Genomic DNA, 21162 nt, shown 5'->3' on the forward strand with positions numbered 1-21162 from the left:
ATAGATCTGATGTCTGCATTAGGATTAGGAGAAGAGGAAGAATCACCTTGGGATTCTGAGGTATTGTCTGTTGTTATTATTTTTGGAATAAGCATTGAGTGATGTTAAAACATTAAATAGGATGCTTTATGTTTATTCCACTGTCAATCCTTTGATGGCTCATCCACTCTGTTAAAAGGATAATCAGTACTTTACAAATTATATGACAGAAGTGCCATCTTTTAAAATTAGTGATTAAAATAGTTGTCTTAATAAATTATACTGTCATCAGTCAGATTACTCAGATAGCACAGGAGTTACCATTTGATTTACTTTAAATATTTGGAATCATACTTTAATATATCTAAATGTGGTTAAACCTGTGTTACCAAAGTTTTATTGATTTTTTTTAAATCAGTGTTCACCATAATTTGATATTCCCATGGGTTTTTTTAAGAATTTTTTTACTTTGTATTTTGACTCTCAGATTTCATATTGAATAACTTTTTTTCTTTTTGAAGTATAATCTTTAAAATCTTCTGTGGAAATTAAAGTTCTTGGTTTTTACTTTTGAAAATATTTTACAAGTGTTTTACTAAAAGTGATTTAGCTAATTATTCAGTTCTAGCTTGAATATTATGTTTGTCTGAAATCCTAGTATTTTTTTTCTCTAAGTTATAGTGTATCCTTAATAATGTGGGAATTCTGCTGTCATCTTTGTAGGTTATCTGTTTTCTTTCTTACTGATTTTAAGCCTTTTCCTTCTCTTGTTGTTAGTTTGACTACTTTTGTTTTCTTATTTTTACTTATTCAACTCTTTAATTCCTACTATACTTCTGAATAAGAAGTATCATGTTTAGTTTTCAATTTTAGAAACTTATAAATCATTACTTTTTTGATGATTATTCATCCCTCATTTTTTAATGATCAAACTTTATGTGTTTTATTCCTTCTGAGTTATCAAATATGTAACAATAATTGTATTTTCTTTGTCTTTTTATTTCTGTATTATATTTGGTTACACCTATTCTGCTTAGTCTTCCATATCACTAATCTTATCAGTTCATTCCAATTTATTGTTTAACCCATGTATTGAAAATAAACATTATCACATTTCTTAAAAAGGGTGGGGGGGCCTTGACTTTACTTTCTCACATCTGCATATGCCTAAAAGGAATAATTTCCTCACATTTTAACCTATAATTAATAAAGTAATTAGTTCTAATAAGTACATTACCACTGCACTTTAAAATTCTGATAATTTGTAGGATTTATTTAATGAAGCCAATGTAGTGTAGTGTCAGAAACTAAAGCTTAGAAATCACAGGGGATCAGCTTGGGTTCTGAAATTAACTTTATCTAAATACTGATGAATTATTTCAAGTCAACCTATGATCTATGTGACTCTGTATTACATGTGGATATGTTAAGGTTCTAATGTGATTCAGAAAGAAAATTTGGACTATAATTTTTTGTAGCTTAGATAAGTGGAACGTGAAAGTATTATTATATATGGATTGTCAAGAATAGATCTACAAGGAATGTTTCAGCCTCTGAGGAGGAAAAGCATGAAGAATTATACGTGTAGGACTATAGTTAGTTTGATTTTCTAATGTTTTAGTTAAATACAAACCATTTTTTAAATAAAATTCATTGAATACCTTTATGTCAGCCATGCTTGCCATAACATAAGTATAAACAGTGATAAACTATTTTAAAGTGACCACTGCAGAAAGAGATGGGAAGGACCTGATTTCTTGTGTATAAGCAGCTGCTGAATAATGGTACCAGCATAGTAGCTGAAGTTAAAAAAAAATGTTAATATTCTGGTTCTGTCATTTAGTAGCTCTGAAATCTTGGAAAATTTATTTAAACTATTACAATGTCAGTAGCCTTACAGTACCATAAAAATGGTACCATGTCTCTTAGATATATTCAATGAACAAATATGGTTAAGAAATGTGAAAATACTTTGTAAACTAAGAAATATGTTCATATTTATTAGACAAAATGATTATTTGTTAGAATGATCACAGTGGTGTTCAATGACTTATTAAATATAGAGACTTGTTTTTAAACCTGAGGATAATAAAATAGTAAGTGTCAAGAAAACAGTGGAAAAGTTGAAGGGGGTATATATGTTTCTAATTTTAAAATGGTAAGTTTCAATAAACTGTATTATAGGAATATAGTGATTTGATGCTTGAGACCTTCTGATGAGATTGTAAATGTTTTGACCTTGAATAATTTTCTGCTATTAACTGTCTACTATGTGGAAGGCAGTTCGATACAGAATACACCAGATAAGGGCTTATGCTATAGTGATAGAACAAAAAAACATAAACAATAAATACTTGTAAATCATGTGTTTCATATAAAGTAAATAGAGAATGCTTATTTAAAAAGTACTGAGGGAGTTTGTAGGTGGGATGGATATGGGAATGAAATTTTGTACTAAGATCTCTCTGAAGTATAGATTGCTCTAAAGCTTATAAAGGATGGGAAGGAGACAACCATGTGAATGTCTAGGAGGGGAATATTCCTGAAAGAACAGTGAATCACATCTGTCCATTATTTACTTTCAGTCAGGGAAAGCAGGGAGTAAGATAATCGTTGTCATAATCATTATTATTATTGTAATACATAGAAAAGAAAATGTACAAATAAGTGCCAGGCATATTTTAGACACTTAGTAAATGTTCTTATACATCCCTTTTTATTAAGACTTGCTATACTCTTTTTAAAATTCATTGTTAAATTGAGAAAGGATTAAATACTGTATCTAGTATTTGTGTACTATTAAACATAGCATAAAGATAATTTTTTCCCTACTCTGTCAATTTTATTTAACCATTTTTTCCTATAAGTAAAAATTTACCAAAAAATATTTGATTTTTTTTTCTTTTTATTATGTCTTATTGTTAGTTTTTTGTTTTGTTTTTGTTTTGTTTTGTTTTTTGTTTATGGTAACAGAGATTTGAACCCTAGGGCTCATACATGCTATGAAAATACTCTTTCGCTTAACTACATTCCCCAGCCCTTCTTATTTTTCCTAGTGAAGCAGGATTTCATTGAGTTGCCCAGGCTGACCACCAGCTTCTGATCCTCCTGCCTCAGCCTCCCTAATAGTTGGAATTACAGACATGCATCACCAAACCTTACAAAAAATATTTACATTTTCTAAATCCATGTTTACATTAATGAAGCAGCTTCTACAATGTTTTGTTTAGATTCAACATGCCACACTCTGAAGTTTCTTATCATACCAAGTATCACTAATTTATTTCTTGTCCTTAGAAGTGTTTGCAGTGTTTCATGCTGTATCATTGCAAGTGTACTTATAAGAATTTTTTTAATATGTATTTTTTAAATGTTCTCTTACATTTGGTAAGGAATGCAAAGTAGAGTTAGGTGTTCTGGAGTTAGTTTCTTTTTGAAGTATGCACATTTGTTAGTATTTTATCTATTGATATGTTCCTCTGGCCTTCCAAGCTTAGTTTATCTACTCATTATCCATATGAGGATAAGAGATAATATTGATCTAAACAAAGTATATGAAGTTCTTTATTGAAATGTTTGGTTTTTCATGTATATGTCTCTCATTTTAAAATGTAATTGCTTTTATAATAGGAAATTTAACTATCTTATAAAATGATTAGGAAATCTTTATGCAACTCATTCTTAATATTAATTTCACTAGAGTATCTCTGAGAGTCTTCCACAAAAGGGTGTTAGTCATTTATCTGGGGCTGTGCATGAAAGAGGAAACAATATCAATGGACAAGTAGAAGGTAAGAGCTTTGTTTTATTAAGAAGTCGTTTGGCAAAGTGTTTATTTGAAACATGAGTACTGACATGTTCTAATAGCCAAAGAAATTTACTCATTAAATGTATAGTAAGTGGAAAAAAAGTGCAATGGTAGTAAATAGATGTCTTATCAAGTTTCAGCAGCAGGTTAAATTTAGAGTGTCAAAGGAGCTGAATTATTAGTTCCTTTTCAAGATACTTTAGGACATAAGGAAAGTTAGTAATAAGGAAATGGAAAAGAGATTAGGGAAAGAATTAAGAAAGGCAGAGAGTATGGGAAGTAAATGAAGGGAAAAGAAGCAGGTGTACATAGTGAAGAGTGGGAAAATAAAGTAATTTGGAAAAATGAAGAGCAGAATATTCAAAATGTGTGATGAATGTAAAGTAAGCTTCCAGTTCCAAAGTTTGACTGAGAAATAAAGCAAAATTTTTCCTCTCACCATTCTCCTCACTGTTGGGAAGGCATTAAGGATTGAAGTACTCATCATACAGAGCTATGTTTTATTTACCATAAATGAATATAAATATATATATTCACCCATGGATGTATATTACTTACTGTCATGTACAAAAAAGACAATAAAATTTTTTTTAAAATGAAGAGAATTGTAAAGAAGAAAAGAGCAGGATTAGCTCTGGAGAGATCAGAAAAGCCATAGTCTGATAAAACCTTTAGAAAATTTATGACTTTAGAGGACATGATAGGGATGAACTTGAGGCTGGAATCTAAAATGGTAAATTAAGGTAAAGGAATTGGGAATTAACTCAGACCATAATTTCTCAAGCTTTAATGAATCACTTTTTGTGGACCATTTTAAAAGTATGAATCCTGATTCAGCAGGTCTGTAATTTTTTGTTTCTAATAAGGTCTAAGGTGATACCAGTACTGCTAGTCCTCAGACAATACTCTGAACAGCAAGGACATAGACTTCACTTTAGAGAAATCTAGGACTAGCCATTTCATAATAATATAAGACATTACAGGGTCAAGGGAAAGTATAGATTTTGTTTTTATTTCTCAGCATGTTTTCTACCCAGAGGGAAAGGATCAAAGGGAAGATGAAATAGATATAATTCTGAGATACTACTGCAGAATAAAAAGAAAAGAAGTGGTGGGAATAACTCATTAAAAATATATATAAAATGGAGAAAATCTAGACCAGAATTTAGAGTTATTTTTGAAAAGAAGAGGAACTGTTTAGAGGAAATAAGAAAGGAAACAAACATTTTGGAGGTAATGATGCAGAAACTAGAGAAAACTCAATTCTGATGACTTCAGTGTATTTTCACTCAAACCACAAATTAGATTATTGTTGTCTCAGAGATTATTGGAAACAGTAGGGAATTTGAGAATTGGGTAAACTACAGCTGCTTACTTCTCCATTCTTTAACTATCTGGCATGAAAGATGTATGTTGCATTAATATTATTTACTCAAATGAAATTAATTGAGTATAGAAGCATTGCCTTTCTTAAAGCCATTTTTGGGATAAAATAGTTGTTTCATAAATTCCTTTAAAGATCAGCATGATACACCAAACCAGGTTAATTCTGGACACAAGAGACAATAGAATTAATTCCTTGAATACCAAAATTTTTTTCTTAGTAAATATAGCACTGATTTTGAAATATAAAAGGTTATTAATATCAAATAATTCTGTGACAATTTAGTTTTTCTTTTTTGATAATCATATTTCAATATTAAAACTTGTTATACCTTATTTCTTAGATATGATTTATATACCATCTTGCATGAGTGGATCAAGAAACTTTAAGATGGCTAAACTAGAGAAAACAAGAAATGTAGGCACACCAGTAGCCAACATGGGTATGGAAAAAAATGAATATTTTTATTAACTATTATTCTACAAGTATATATCCAAGCTGATAATTTCAGGAAACTTTCTTTGTTGAGAAATAAATTTATGCATTACTGAACTGTTATTACAACTTTGTACTTCCTAAATACAGAACAAATTGAGGGACTTGATAAATACTTGTAGTATAATGGTACAAATGATTCTAATGTGTTACATTAAAGGCCTATGCTGTTACATTCTGCCATCAGCTTTGACATCCTGTCAGTGTCATGTTTTGCTCCTCTGAATAGAGATCACTTTTCTATCCCTCAGGCAGCATGTTCACATTGGTTCATGAGCAGACTTCTACTTTAGTTATGGTCATTAGAAATATAATCTCACTTTTGAAACCTTAACTGCATGTTTTGTTAAACCTATATTCTTATTTTTTCTTCAATACATTTTTCATATTGCTATCCAAACACTGGGGAAAAAAACTTATTTCCAAACCTAAGCATGGGGATTCAGCTCCATACTAACCCTGCATAAAAATGTCTGGTTGGTTTTGTCATATTTACATATAATTGATTATGTGTCCTGTTTGCTATTTAGAATCTCCTGAGAAATATCCTCAATTAAAGGTAAATATCTTTTATTGTTTTATCTTGAAATTATTAACTACATGCTATATGCAGTAAACATTATTTATTAAATATCTTGTTTCAAAATTCATCCAGACTACCAGTGAAATGAAAGATTCTCTTCTGAGTAAAGCAATAGGAATGAAGGATGTACAAACATTCAAATCAGGTAAACTTTGTAATACAAGTTACTCTGGAAAGAACTACATTAAATTATTTGAAGTGTTGAGTCTTCTTATTCCCAATTTTTTTTTCTGTTTGATGGAAAGATTTAATAATACAAATGTAATTATTGGTTCATGTTTGAAAAAAAAGCATGAGAAGTTTAGTATAAGCTTTAATTCAGATGTTTCTATTTTTACATTGCTGTACCCTAAAGTTCCCAATTTGGAATCCCTATACTTGTTAGGATTCACAGAGGTTAAATGAGATTATAAGATTTTTGCAAAGTTTAAAAAATGCTTATTGAGAGCTGGGCACAGTACTCATGGCTGTAATTCCAGCTCCTCAGTGTGTCTCTGAAAAGAGTTTTACTTCAGTCAATATAGCAAGATCCTGCCTCTTCTAGGGAAAAAAAAAAAAAAAAAAAAAACAGAAATGTATTGGATTCTCATGTTTTCCTAGAGTAAAGCTTTACTTACTAACACGTCAGTTGTAATTTAACTTTATTTTTTCTTAGTATTATTAATACTGGTGATCTTAAGCCAATCAGATGGTCTGATTAACAGACTGTGTTTGTGTGCAAGCATGTTTGGGTATGTTTTGGGTTTTTTGTATGTTTGATTATTAATAATGGGTAAAGTAATCACATTTTAATAACTATTTGGTATACACAGTTCAAAACTAATTTTGAAACTTTGGGTCTTAGGATCCTTTTGTAGTATTAACAATTTTTACACTCTAAAGAGCTTTTATTTAAGTGGATTGTATCTGTCAAAATTTACTATATTAGAAACTATATCTGAAAGATTTAAAAAATAAGCATGCACAGTCATACTTTCCAATAGCCATTACATTTGACTCATTAGCCATTAGAACTATGTTTTTATGGCACATCATATCTCTGAATATACATGTCTCTGAATATACACTATACATTTATGTGAAAATAGCAAATAACATTTAGTATTAATTAGACTTCTTGGACCCCTGGAACAGATGCTGAATTCCAGGGATTCTCAGATCACGATTAGTACCAAAGTTTTAAACTATGTATAATGTTCATGGATATCAAATGATAAGGGAGCCTGATGAAATGGCTTTTAAAGTTTCATTTCTGTATTTCTTTTTCTTTCATTCTTAAAAAGTTTAAATCTGACAATTTTGTCTATTTAAAAAAAAGAAATTTTAATTATCTATGCATCCCTATTTCATGTCACTCTATATTCATTGGATTTTTTGAATGAATTATTGTGTACCTAGACTTATTACCTTTTCCCATTGAAAAATGGGAACAATTACATCACTTAAAGCTATCATTTTTTGTAAAAATTTATGTTTATCCAAGACTTAAAAGTGAATTGTGAGGCATTAAAGAAAGGCTATCTCATTGTAGTTAAAGTATATTTTCTATATAAAATGATATATTCATTAAAGCCCATGTTTTTATAATGCAAATACTATCATGCATATTTAAATTTACAATAATTAGACCTAAATTTTAATACAAAATTCATATTTCTGAAGAATCTTAATGAAAAATAATGCTTTCTTTGAAAACAAAATATGACAGTGGTGACTGAATGAAACACAAAATACTGTAATACCAATAAATAAAAATGTAGTAAAATAGGGAGATGATAAATAAGTAATTAAACTTATCTAAATGAATGGCAAGTACAGGATATATAAAATACAATAAGCCATGAAGGAATAGATGTATGTGGGGTACAGGTGGACATGGGACTTTCTCTGAAGAAAAAATTTGCATTAGTTGGTTTCACTTCTATTATCATCATTTATGTTCTAATATATTAAAACCTTATTTTTAAAATTTTCAGATCAGAGTTCTACTGGTTTGATCCTCAGTAATAAGACTTGTCAAAGATCTAACTATTTAATGCAAATCAAAACCACATTGAGATTTCATCTCTTCAATCAGAATGACAGTTATCAAGAATACAAATAATAATAAGTTTGGGGGAAGATATGGGGGAAAAGGTGCACTCATACATTATTGGTGGAAAATTAGTGCAACCACTCCCCAGTATGGAAAGTCTTCAAAAAACTAGGAAGGGAGCCACCATATGACCCAGCTGTTCCCACTCCTTGGCATATATGCAAAAGATCTAAAAGCAGCATAGTATAAGAATGTAGCCACATCAATGTTCATAGCAGCATTCACAATAGATATGGAACCAACGTAGGTGCCCTTTAACAGATGAATGGATTTAAAAAAAATGTGGTATATATACACAACAGAGTTTTACTCAGTCATGACAAAGAATGAAATTATATCATTTGCTGGTAAATAGATAGAACTGAGAGACTATACTGCTAAGTAAAATACATCAGACTCAGAAAGTCAAGGATCTAATGTTTTCTCTGATATACAGAAGCTATTCAAAACTTTGTGTGGGGAGAGTGAGGAAAGAAATGGAGGGATGAATGCCATCAAAATAAAAGAAAGCTCAGGGAGTAGTAGTAGATAGAGGGGGAGGGAGAAGAGACAGGGTAAGATTAAAAACAGTGGAATGAATCTGACCTAACTTTCCAATGTACATATATGAATAAACTACAGTGAATCTTACCATTATGTATATCCACAAGACACTAATTTTTTTTAAAAAAAGTAAATAAATAGATCTCTAGTGTTTAGGAAAGAGAGCAGGGTGCGGGGGAGATAAAGGTAAGTACTAGAGACTTAATTGGAGCAAACTGTACTCCATGCATTTATTATTAAATCAAAATAAATTCTAATGTTATATATAACTAATATGAACAAATAAAAACTTTTTTTAAATTATAAAAATCTGAAAAAAGATCTAGTAATATGAAACCTGTTGATAAATATCCCTTTGTATCACAATCAGTGACTAAAAATCAGTCACCATCTGTGGAGAGCCATTCTGACACGTGATTGGGTGACTCCTGTTAAGGGCCTGAGGCGCTCTGGCTGTGTCAGAGCTATCCCGACCCTTTCCTGATGAGAGAGCCCATCCGTGTGGGGGTGTGCGTCACCACTGACCCTGGAGACCCAATCACTGACCCTGACCTTGGAGTGCAGCCCCCCCTCAACCTTCATTGGATGGAATTCTCCCCTGAATCTCTTGTTCCCCTAATAAAAGGCTACTCCCAGGTGTGTTCACTCTCTCTCTCCTGCTAGCCCAGAGTAATCCTCGCTGCCCTGCTGGGCGGCTGGAGGCGGGAACCAGGGAGGCGAGCCATCTCGGACCTAGCAATGTAAAATAAGGTACTGGTTTGTGTGTTTTATTTTGATCTCTTCTAACTAACTTAATGCCTAGAACCTCATTAATGAAACCACTGCGCAGGCCGCGTGGTAGAATATAGAATTTGGAAAGATAACCTTAACCAATAAAGAAAAGATGAATATTTGGGCCATGTTTCTGTTAAGGAATTATTCTCCTCATGACCTGTGAATCACAGAAGGCAGAAAACAAAGAGAGTAAAGAAAGTAATAAGGAAGCATAGAGAATACAACTATAGATGTATGATTTCATGTTACTGTAGTTCTGACTTTTCAAAAATCTTTTTGTGGCAAAATTTCCTTATGTGCTTTTTTCCTTTTTACATTTTTTATTGATATTATACTTGTATATATTGAGGCAATTTCTTGTTACGTATTTGTACATGCAAACGATATAACAATATAATTTGGCCTCTAGTAATTTTATTTTTAGGAGATCCACTCCCAATGTTGTTTTCTTTTTTTCTCTCCAGCTTCTGCATACTAGAAAAAACATAGGACCCTTAATCTGAGTTTAACTTATTTCACTTAACATGATCATTTCTAGTTCTATCCATTGTTCTACAAATGCCATAATTTTATTTATTTATTTATTTATTTATTTATTTATTTAGCTAAATGAAACTCCATTGTGTATATATACCACATTTTCTGGACACCTAGACTAGTATCATAGTTTTGTTGTAGTGTTTTGTTTTGTTTTGTTTTGTTGGTACCAGGGATTGAACTCAGAGGCATTCAACCAATGAGCCACAGACAGCCCTATTTTGTATTTTATTTTGAGACAGGGTCTCACCAAGTTGCTTAGTGCCTTGCTAAATTGCTGAGGCTAGCTTTGAACTTGAGATCCTCCTGCGTCAGCCTTCCGAGCTACTGGGATTACCGGCAGGCACCACTGTGCCTGGCGATACCATAGTTTTTACCTTGTGTTTTGTTCTTCTTACCTACAACCAAACAGAATACCTTTTAACAAGGCATGTGGATTCTTCCCCTAACATAACATATAAATAATGTATTCTTTCCCTTACATATAAATAACAAAAAGAATTAGGAGAAGGAATAACTTTGTTTAGCCTAGTATTTAGCATAAACTTAAGTGTGGGGCCCAGCATATTTAGAACTTTTAGGCTAAGTAGGAAAAATTTAAAGATTGCCTACTCAGACACAACCTTTTTGTTTGTTTGTTTGTTTGTTTGTTTTATTTTTACAGCCTAGGAGCAAAAGGGATAGATATGGAAAGAAATAATTTACAATACAAGTAGTAAATATACAATAAAAAATTGATACAAGTATTACAGTAGCCCTTAGGAAAGTTAATAGCTGTTCATGTAGGGAATAATAACCACAATTAAGGAAGACTTCACCTAGCACACTGAGTCATAAAAGAAGAAAAGAAATTTGTCAGAACAGTGAATGAAAACATTTTAGAAATAAGGAACAAAGTGTTTACTGATAAAGGTGAAAAGTAACAGTACTGTTGGAAGCCATAATGATGAAGAAAATGTTCAGCAGGTTGTTTAAAAGTTACTATTATTGGGTAGAGAATAATATGTTATGCAAATTTATGTATTACTATAGGATTAAAAGTTTTAATTCTGGGGGTTTATTCACTTACTTTGAGTGAATGAATCTGTGGATGAATCTTTTGAGTTGTTTGTATGCTTTGAATGTGGTAAAATCTAGTGTCTCCAATTTGTTGAAGTTTTAGATTGCTACAGTTTTTTCCAAAAGAAGTAAATATTCACTTAAAGATTAAGCATAATTTAAATTTGTATGTAGGGAAATAAAAACTTATTTTAACTTTTTATTACTTTCTATTTTTATAAAGATTGTTACTTTTTTATCATTTTTCTAAGTAGTTGATGTTAACATTTGTAAACAGAACCAAACTTAGAAGTAACATCAGAAGAAGAGCAAAAAAGTCTTGATGGCAGTGAAAATAACCAGTCACGGGTATGTAAAAATTTAATTTCTAGTTTAATATTATTTTGCTTTAATAAGGTAGCATAGGCCAAATAAAATTATTTTTCAGACTAGCCTTTTAAAGTCAGTAGATCATAACTTAATATTTAATTTTAAAAGCATTACAACTAGTTATAAACAAAATATTTTTATAATCTGTAATAATTTATAACTAAACTTTACTCATAGAATTTAGGCAAAATTTTTCTGAAGATTGTTTGCTCTTCCATTTGTAAAATCACCTTTACATGATAAAGAAGGTAAGATCAAATTTGAGTTTTTAAATGAAAGAGCTGAAGTTATGAACAATATAACAATTCAGTGACGACCACTGAATTGTATTCATGTTAAGGGATGATTATTCTCAGTGGCTCAAAACTTGTAGTTTTATACCATACTTAAAAATTTCATTTTGCCTTCTGATCTCTATTATTTCAGTGTCTGTGATAAGAGAGAAAACAGGGTCCTAAAATCAACCCAACTGCCTGTTAAGTGAATCATTTCTTCTAGAATGGAACTTTTGGTCTTAGAGTACAAACAATAACATTTTAACTTATTTTATTTCAATGTGGGAAGTTAGTAAATATTATAAAAATATTTTTATCCATTGTCTTCAGTGGACTTTAGAATATGATAGAACGAGATTTAAGGCAATCCATATAAATGCATAAAACTATCATAATATATCACTTGAGTTAAAATTTAGGATTTTTTTTTTCTATTTGGTATTTATTCATATTGGCTTTCCAGTTACTGGTAAAAGGATTTAAATGTACAGTAAGCCCTCCCTATTTAAAGTCTAATGAAGTAAAATCTTTTTATGTAATGAAGACTTTGTAATATTAAAAATCATCAGTTCATTTTGATAAATTTAAAGCATAATAAATTGTTTAGTTCAAACAAATAGTGACAAAGTTAAGTTTGTTCACTCATGTTTTTCTCCTAAATGTCTAACGCGAATTACTTTTCACTTCTTAGTTACAGTCCAGTGATTTGGGAGTAGCTGAATATACACTAAGAACTTCAACAATTAAATTTTAATTATTTTCTAACTTTTCTTTGCCCATGCCCTTTGATTACTTAAGGATAAAGTTATTTCAAAAGCATGTACTCTTGGTTTTTCTCTTTATGAGCTATATTCTGATTTTTCTGCTTATTAAAGCTCATTTATAAAATGAAGTTATATAAATATGAAATTATGTTTAGGAATAAATTATTTCTCCCATCTAAAATACAAGAGTTCAGGAAAACATTCTCATAATCTTTATTCTTTAATTATCTTTAGTCATTCAGTCTTCCAAGTAACATATGAACTAAGAAACTAATTTAGCTCTATACTATAAGACTTTCTAAACCAAGATGAGCATAGAAGTTGCAAAAAATGTAGTAAGTTTGAGTTGTTGTTTCCCTATGTAAATGTAATGATAAAGAAATGAGTGAGAAAGGTTGTAGATTGAGAGTTGCAATAAATATTTCCAGCAAATTTATGTTTGTTTTGTTTTCGTGTGCACAGTTATATTTGTTTTACTCAAACTGTTCTAGTTTATAATTCCAACATGACCACTTTAAACATTTTTTAAAAATATATAAAGGTCCTTATATTTTTATCACCACTCTCAAATGTTTTTATTTAATCAGCCCTTTACATATGTTGTTTTATAAAGTTTGTTAAATTTTGGCATGAATGAAATCACATAAGTAGGAGAAACCTTTAGCCAAAAATTTAGTTTTTGACTCCAGGGTAGAAAGGTGGAAATATGAGATGAACAAAAATATGGAGATATGTTTAAAAGAAAAATTAAATGAGGCTCTCCATCCCTCACAAAGACATTTAATTACCTTGGCAAAGTCACTTCTATATGATTAATTTGATGATCTTATCCACTAACTTATTTTTTTCTGACATTATGGAATTGTAACATTTCTTCAGGTGCCATAAAATCCTGTGTAATACCACTTAGATGCCTTGCAGGGAGAAAAAAACTTTTGTTAAAAGTAGATAATGAGGCTAAAGTAGGCAATAAATTACATATCCTTCATTTATAAAATTTTATGATTATGGAATATGAAATTTGGAAGGATCTCATTTTCCAGAATTCCGTAGTGGCAACTCAGCAGTTTCCCTTTACTCCATCTGGTATTGAAGCCTCACATGAAATTTTCTAAATCCAGCTGTTTAATGTGAAATCCATGTAGTAAACACAGAAGAGAGCAGGCATATTTTGTATGTTTTTCTTTTTATTTCTGCCAATCATACAAGGAATACAAACTAGGTTAGATTAAAAAGTATTGATAAAAATACAAGACATAAAATTAAGAATAACCCTTTGTGAAATTTTTGAAAAATTCTGTTCTCAAATAGAATTGAAGCAGAATTTTTTAAAATTTCAATGACCTGTGATGATAAAAATCAAAGTAAGCACAAAATTTTTTTATGGACTGAAATCATGACAAACTTGAGTCAATTGATAAAATCATTGAAAACAATTTTTTTTAATTGAAAAGTAACAGGCACCCTTATTTTCAAACTTTTTATTACAGGTGGAAGAAAAAATGAAGGAGCACAAAGGTAATGAAATGGAAGTATCAGAAAGCCTATCTGATGGTTTTGCTGCCACAGATAATGATGATGGACTAATTCAACAAAGAAAGAATGAAAAAACTGATAACCAGAAATTTCCTATTGAGGAGAATAAAAAACATGAAGGGTAAGACTATGGCACTGTTTAACAGGAAATAACAATTGCTGTCCTGTAAAACTAATTCTAATTTGGGCTAATATTTGTGGTTGACAAATTTTATGCTATGTTAGGGATATTCATTCTGGATATCAGAAAAATGAAAATAAACATAAGATAACTATTATCCAATTAAACTAATAAAAATTTTCTTAAAAAAATAATAACTAGAGTTGAGTAATGTGAGGACAAAGAAACATTCTCATGCTCTATTTCTAAAGGAAATTGGTAAATACTTTTTGAAAGGTTGAAATACTTTTTGAAGGGTAATTTAGTTAAGTAGCATGTATCAAACTTTCAAATATATCATTATTTTAACCTAACAGCTTCATTTCTGTTAACTGGATCCCTCTGGGACAGGAAAACCAGCTGTAAATACATGCTTTCACACATTTGTTAGACACATATTTTATATATATAAAATACATTATGATAAACATGCTAGGTATTGCATAGTATTATACATATTATATATAATATACATAAAGAGCATAGCATATAAAGAATATTTATATAAATGTGTTAAATACATGTATGTGAATGTTAAAGATATTTATTATAGCATTTTCATGTCAAAGTTTGAGATAGTTAAGTACTCATCAATGAGGAAATAGTTTATAATTTTATGGAAAAAAATTTTGAGTATAAAATGGTTAAAAATGAGGTTACATCTATAGTGTGCACAATTAAAATGTATTTAAAGCAATTTGATGACAAATTCTAGTCAAATTTTGTTCTAACACTTGTATAATCTGTTAAATTGCAGAAGGAAGCTACATGCTATATTCACATTCTACCTTATTACCAAAAAAATAATCATTAGATTTGGGGGTTTTGTTCACAATGTCTAGTGCTTAAATATTTGACTCTCAAATTAATCTGAAAATTGCTGAGGGCATCCTTGTTCCATCAGTACTTCAGTATATTAGATAAAACCTATTAAAAATTTCATCAAAGAATTTTTGCTGTACTAAATCAGGAATTGGCGTACTTTTTTTCCATAAAGAACCAGATGGTAAATATTTTAGTCTTGTGGACCCGAAGTTCTCTGTTGTAATCCAGAATCTATCATAGACATTAAATGAGTAAGTGAGATTAAATTCCAATAAAACTTTATTGACAGGGGCTGGGGTGTAGCTTAGCAAAAAAAAAAAAAAAAAGAATGACTACAAAACATCTAAGTCAGTAAGTATGGACTCTTTTTTCAAAGGCTTCACAGCTAAGTGACATTGGGAATGACCTAAATTTTTCGATCCTTATATAATGATTAATAGTATATTTTAACACTTTAAAGTGTTTTAAATTACATATATATGGTATTAAAAAACTATTAGACCAAGGAATTAAATAATAAATTCTTAAACTAAGCTAAAAGATCCCTGAAAATGTCTTAGTTATATCTGATAATCACTTTGCTCATTTTTATCAATAGACCAAAGTTTTATGGACAGTATTTCTTGCTTCATAAGAAATTTTCTAATTCTAGGTATTTTATACTATTCAAATATAGAAAATAGTGTTTCATTTTAAATTATCGAATTCTATAACAGGAATATAAGCAGGAAAATTCAAAAAATCATTTTATAAACTGAATTTTTATAAATTGTATGTAAAGTTACTTGAAATATATGGTGTGGTACATATTGAAATATATCATCTTTAGAAAGGATAATGAGTTGTACTTAGGTGAACATGCCTGTAATTCCAGCCAGCCAGGATGCTAGCATGAAGATTTCAAATTTGAGAACAGCCTCAGCAACTTAGTGAGGCCCTAAGTATCTGCCTCAAAATAAAAAGTAAAAATACTGAGGAGGTAGCCAAGTGGTAAGGCACCCCTGGGTTAAGTTCCCAGTACCAATAAATAAACAAATGAACTAAATTAAAATAAAATAAAAAGATAATTACATGCATACATGGTATATTTAAAGATTTACTGCACTAACACTTGGGTTTTAGCACAAGGGTTAGCAAATCTAGCTTATTGCATTTCTATAAACAGTTTTTTTAGTGTGTGCTTGTGTATGTGTGTTGTTAAAGATGGAACCTATGGTCTTATGCTAGTCAAATGCTTTACCACTAAGCTACAACCTCAGCCCTCCATTCCTTCTTGAACTCAGTAAGTTTTATTCCTGCCACTCCTCCACAATTATTTTCCCCAAGGTCACCACTGATTTTCACTTTAATAACTCTTGACGTCATTTCTTCCACCTCATTTTACTTAACCTGTCAGCAATATTTGACCCAATGAAAAACTCTTCTAAAACACTTTCTTCACTTGGCTTTCAGGATACTATTCAACTTCCTTGTATGTAGAAATAACTTTTCATATGTCCACTATTATGTAACACTTTGTATTATAATTGTATATTTATTTGTTGTTTGAAGCAGAGAATATACATTTTATTTTATTCACTGGTGCTTCATAACTTTCTGAATTAATAAATGAATTTAAATGAGGAAGATTTGGAATTTTTTATTGTTTATCAGTAGAATTATTACTAAACACAGGTTTTTTAATGGATTTTTAAATTAGTGATCCTGCCTTACATACAAAAGAAGTAAAGAAAAATGAAAATGAAAAATATACCTCCAAAGAATCTGTGACTACACCAGCATTTGAGATGGCTGATTCATTAACTGGTGGTCTACTACAAGTAAAGGATGGTTGCCACTTAAGTGAAATAGATCAGGATGAAGAAAGGTAAAATCTAGAAATTTATTTCCTTGTGAAAGAATGTTAACAGTGATTACTTTTCTGGAAATAAAACAGTATAGCATGGTCTGCAGAAAGAGAATGCTCCGTGATATCACACTGCTAACAAGTTGATTAAAATAAGGACAAGTGACTGACAAGGAGCAATTTCAACAAATGGTCACTATGGAAACCTGACTGCAATAGATAAGTATGGACAATAACTTAAAGAATTCTTAATTGGAAAGCCAATAGAAAAGTCAGAAATAACTAAGAAGAATGTGGAATTAAAGAGAGTTCTTTTTATTTAAAATAGAAGTTTTTAGTGGATGCTTGCATGCTGCTGGAAATGATTCAGCAGAAAAGGACATATTTATTCAATTGTGTTTGCATGTTGAAGTATTAGAAAGCTTCACATATTATTTTTGAGCATTTATAGTAAATTGTTCTTAGAACTTCTATTCATGTGTGCGTGTATTTTTTTTTTATGATAAGAGATTGTTGTTCATCATGAATTCGTTCAGAAGTGGAATATCCTAATATAATGGAGCATGGAAATAATGACCCAAAAGTTAATTGCCACACTTAGATTTTTTTAAATTATGTAATAAAAAAAATACAAACATTTAAGTTGCACTAAATAGAAGGTAATTATACCTTGTGCTTTGGATAGTTGTCATCATAAATAGCTATTATTTTGTATGTTAGTCTAAAATATCAGGTATGTCAATTTAATAATTGTTTAAATTCTGGGGAAATGGGGAGGATTTAGCTTATGTACATAGGAAAGTAAAATACTAACAATCTAGCATGGATTATTACTTTTGAAATATAAAGTTTTAAAGTATAAAAAGTCTGTTTCCATATACCAGCAGTGTCACTGACATGTTTGATAAGTTTATGTTGAAAGATGAATGATGAATGATGAATCATTAATTTCCTTAGGAAAAAATCAGTCATTGGTTTATTGAATGTAGATTTTCAAAATTGCCTAGGAATATTTCTATTTTGAAAAATATATTTGCAAGATTCAGAAATCATTATTATTAGCCAGGTGCGGTGGTGCATACCTGTCATCCCAGTGGCTCGGGAAGCTGAGGCAGGAGGATTGCAAGTTCAAAGCCACCCTCAGCAGTTGGCAAGACCCTAAACTTATCAAGACCCTGTCTCAAAAAAAAAAAGCAAAAATAAAAATGAGGTAGGGATGTGTCCCAGAGATTGGCGCCTCTATATTCAATCCCTGGTGCCAAAAGAAAAAGGAAAAAGAAAGAAATTACTGTTTATAATTATAGCCAGAAATGAAATGATTATGCAGATTAATCTGCTATTGTATCACTTAAAAGCACTTGAAGATAAATGTTTGTTTCAAAACACATGTGAAACACATGTTATAGAGCCAGAATTCCTGGGTTTGAATTCTGGGTTTGCCATTGATTAGCTATATGGTCTCAGGCAAGTTTCTTGACCTTTCTTTGCCTAGTTTTTTCCTTTAAAAGATACCTAATGTGTACCTACCTCTCAGAATTATTATGAGCATTAAAATTAGCTTAAAACACATTTATAGTGCTTAAAATAATGCATACCAATTCCATAATAGATCCTGAAAAAATTAACTTCTATCATGATTTTAAAAGGATTTCTTATATAAGGACTTATCGATATTTTCTAAATACGTCTTAGTGCCCATAAAAGTTCGCTTTTATTAAAAATGACAGTAACAAAAAAACCTTATGTATTTCTTTCTATAAAGTAACTTTATGTTTTTCCTTTTGCTTTGATCAAAGTTTGACCTAAATTTAATTCTTTGTTATGATATTATTATAGTGTCATTTGTTGTCCCTTTCTGTTACTCTTTGTTTATAGTTGAATCCCCTTATAGAAAATTATTACATTTTACATAACTTATTAGTTTTGTGAATGGAAAAAATAAAATTAAAATGCAAATATGTTATAAAATGATAACAGTTCAGATAGTCTTTGTATTTTACATATTTAATATTTGCCTATAAAGATTTTATGCTTTTATTTTAGGCCCATAAAGAAAGCATCTATTGAAAAGGAAAAGGTATTGTAAAAGCTAATCATTATAAAAATATAAATTTACAGATACATTATAAAAAGTAAAGTGAAAGAATAGAGAATCTTTTGTTATATATACATATTTCCTTTGAAAAAATGATTAAGAAATAGTGACTATTGATAAAGGTATCCTTTTGACAAAAGTCAGTTCTTTCAAGAAGCACCTGTGCTTCTGCTCATATTATAACATGGATAGTTAAGCAGGGTGGCACATGCCTGTAATCCCAGTGATTCAGGAGGACAAGGCAAAAGGACCCATCTTCAAGGCGAGCCTCAGCAACTTAAACCCTAAGCTCAAAGTAAAAGGTTGAGTATGTAGTTCAGTGGTAAAGCACCACTGGGTAGTTCAGTCCCCAGTACCAAAAAATAAAAGAAAAACTTAGGAGTAATTGTCACTTCTGTAAATTTAGTATATGGTCTAAATATTCAGAGGGGACATTTTGAAATACTAATATTTATTTTATAGGCCCCCCCAAAAATAAATGCTATGGATGACCTTGATGACTTAACTCAATCATCTGAAACAGCCTCAGAGGATTATGAATTGCTTTACCCTAGTTATGAGAATATGTTGCTGCTAATTGAACAACTTAGAATGGAGTGTAAAGGTAGGATCATTGCATAAATATAGGGCCTTTTTGTATATTAATATATACACACGTTGCTTAGCATTGCACCATAAACATTGATGTGCTACAGTGCTGTTATATCAGAAATATGCTTTATATTAAAATAGAATGAGGGGCTGGGGTTGTGCCTCAGTAATAGAGTGCTCACCTAGCACATGCGAGACCCTGGGTTTGATCCTTGGTACCACATATAAATAAATAAAATAAAGCTATTGTGTCCACCTACAACTGAAAATATTTTTTTTTTAAATGAGAACTTTTATACACACTGTGAGTCAAAGAGCTACAGTAATTCCCACTGTACTTTTCTTAGCATGAATAGTACTGCAGTCTTTTTTGTTAACTTTGTTTTTATTCTGTGTCTTGAGTATAGGCAGATCAAAAAACTTTTGTTTGTATCTGTACTGCTGCAATAATCTTAGCAACTGTTTGCTCACCCCACCTCCTGAAACCATGGTCTGCTTTGAAACTATATTTACCTATTTTTAAAAATTCAGATCTTATCATTTTAACTCCTTCCTTAAAACCCACTCATCACTTCTCATTGTTATAAGGATAAAGATCTCAGTCTTCCAGCTTTATTCTGTTTCTTTATGTGTCATAACCACTATTTTACATGTTTGTTCTTGCAATAGAACTTTTGGGTTTTAATGGCTTGAGTGAAGTATTATTAATATATGATAAACTGCACATATGTGAAGTGTAGAATTTGATGCATTATGACATATGTATTAAACATATAAAATAACTCATGTAATCAAGAGAGTTAAATTAATCACCCATGAACATCTCCTAATGCCCCTTTATATTTTCTTACTAAGAAACTGCCAAATTTTTCTCAAAGTATTTGTACCATTGCATTCTCAACAACAGTATATGAGAGTTTCAGTTCTTCCCTATCTTCACAAACACACAGTATTGTCAGTTTTGTTTTGTTAATTTTAGCCATTCTAATGGGTGTCTATTATCCATACGTTATTGTTTTATTGTACATTATACTCATGATCAATAATGTTGAATATCTTTCCATGGGCTTTTTTTTCCATTTGTGTATTTTTGGTGAACTGTCTTTTCAAATAAATGTCATTTTAAAACTTATGTTGTTTATTACTTGTTGAGTTTTTAAGTGTTGGTTATTTATTCTGAATATGATTCCTTTATCGACTATATTTTTTGTAAGAATTTTTCCTCAATTTGAAGCTTGACTTTTTAATCCTTTTTTTTCTTTTAATGATGTGGTGTTATATAGAAGAGAAAATCATAACAAGTATAAAATAATATTTCTTATCTTCAGGATAGTATTTTAAAGAAATCATACAGGTTTTTTAAATTTTTTATTTGTACTTTGACATATTTACGTGGAGTATAACTTCCCATTTTTGTAGTTGTACATAATGTGGTGTTACACTG

General features: G+C 30.3%; 1 protein-coding gene across 3 annotated transcripts in view; it reads left to right on the forward strand.

The window, feature by feature from the left end:
- Positions 1-21162, forward strand: part of ANKRD30A (ankyrin repeat domain 30A) — a 117608-nt gene that overhangs the window by 31410 nt on the left and 65036 nt on the right. For all 3 annotated transcript variants that reach the window (XM_081267464.1, XM_081267465.1, XM_081267466.1), the window contains exons 12-21: positions 5-60; positions 3680-3770; positions 5515-5613; positions 6197-6225; positions 6322-6394; positions 11535-11605; positions 14156-14322; positions 16886-17053; positions 19076-19109; positions 19590-19731. In XM_081267464.1, the coding sequence (XP_081123590.1) occupies positions 5-60; positions 3680-3770; positions 5515-5613; positions 6197-6225; positions 6322-6394; positions 11535-11605; positions 14156-14322; positions 16886-17053; positions 19076-19109; positions 19590-19731 (930 nt within the window). The remainder of the gene's footprint in view (positions 1-4; positions 61-3679; positions 3771-5514; positions 5614-6196; positions 6226-6321; positions 6395-11534; positions 11606-14155; positions 14323-16885; positions 17054-19075; positions 19110-19589; positions 19732-21162) is intronic.

The sequence above is a fragment of the Spermophilus citellus genome, assembly GCF_964194105.1.
Source record: "Spermophilus citellus genome assembly, chromosome: 15".
Taxonomy (NCBI): Eukaryota; Metazoa; Chordata; class Mammalia; order Rodentia; family Sciuridae; genus Spermophilus; species Spermophilus citellus.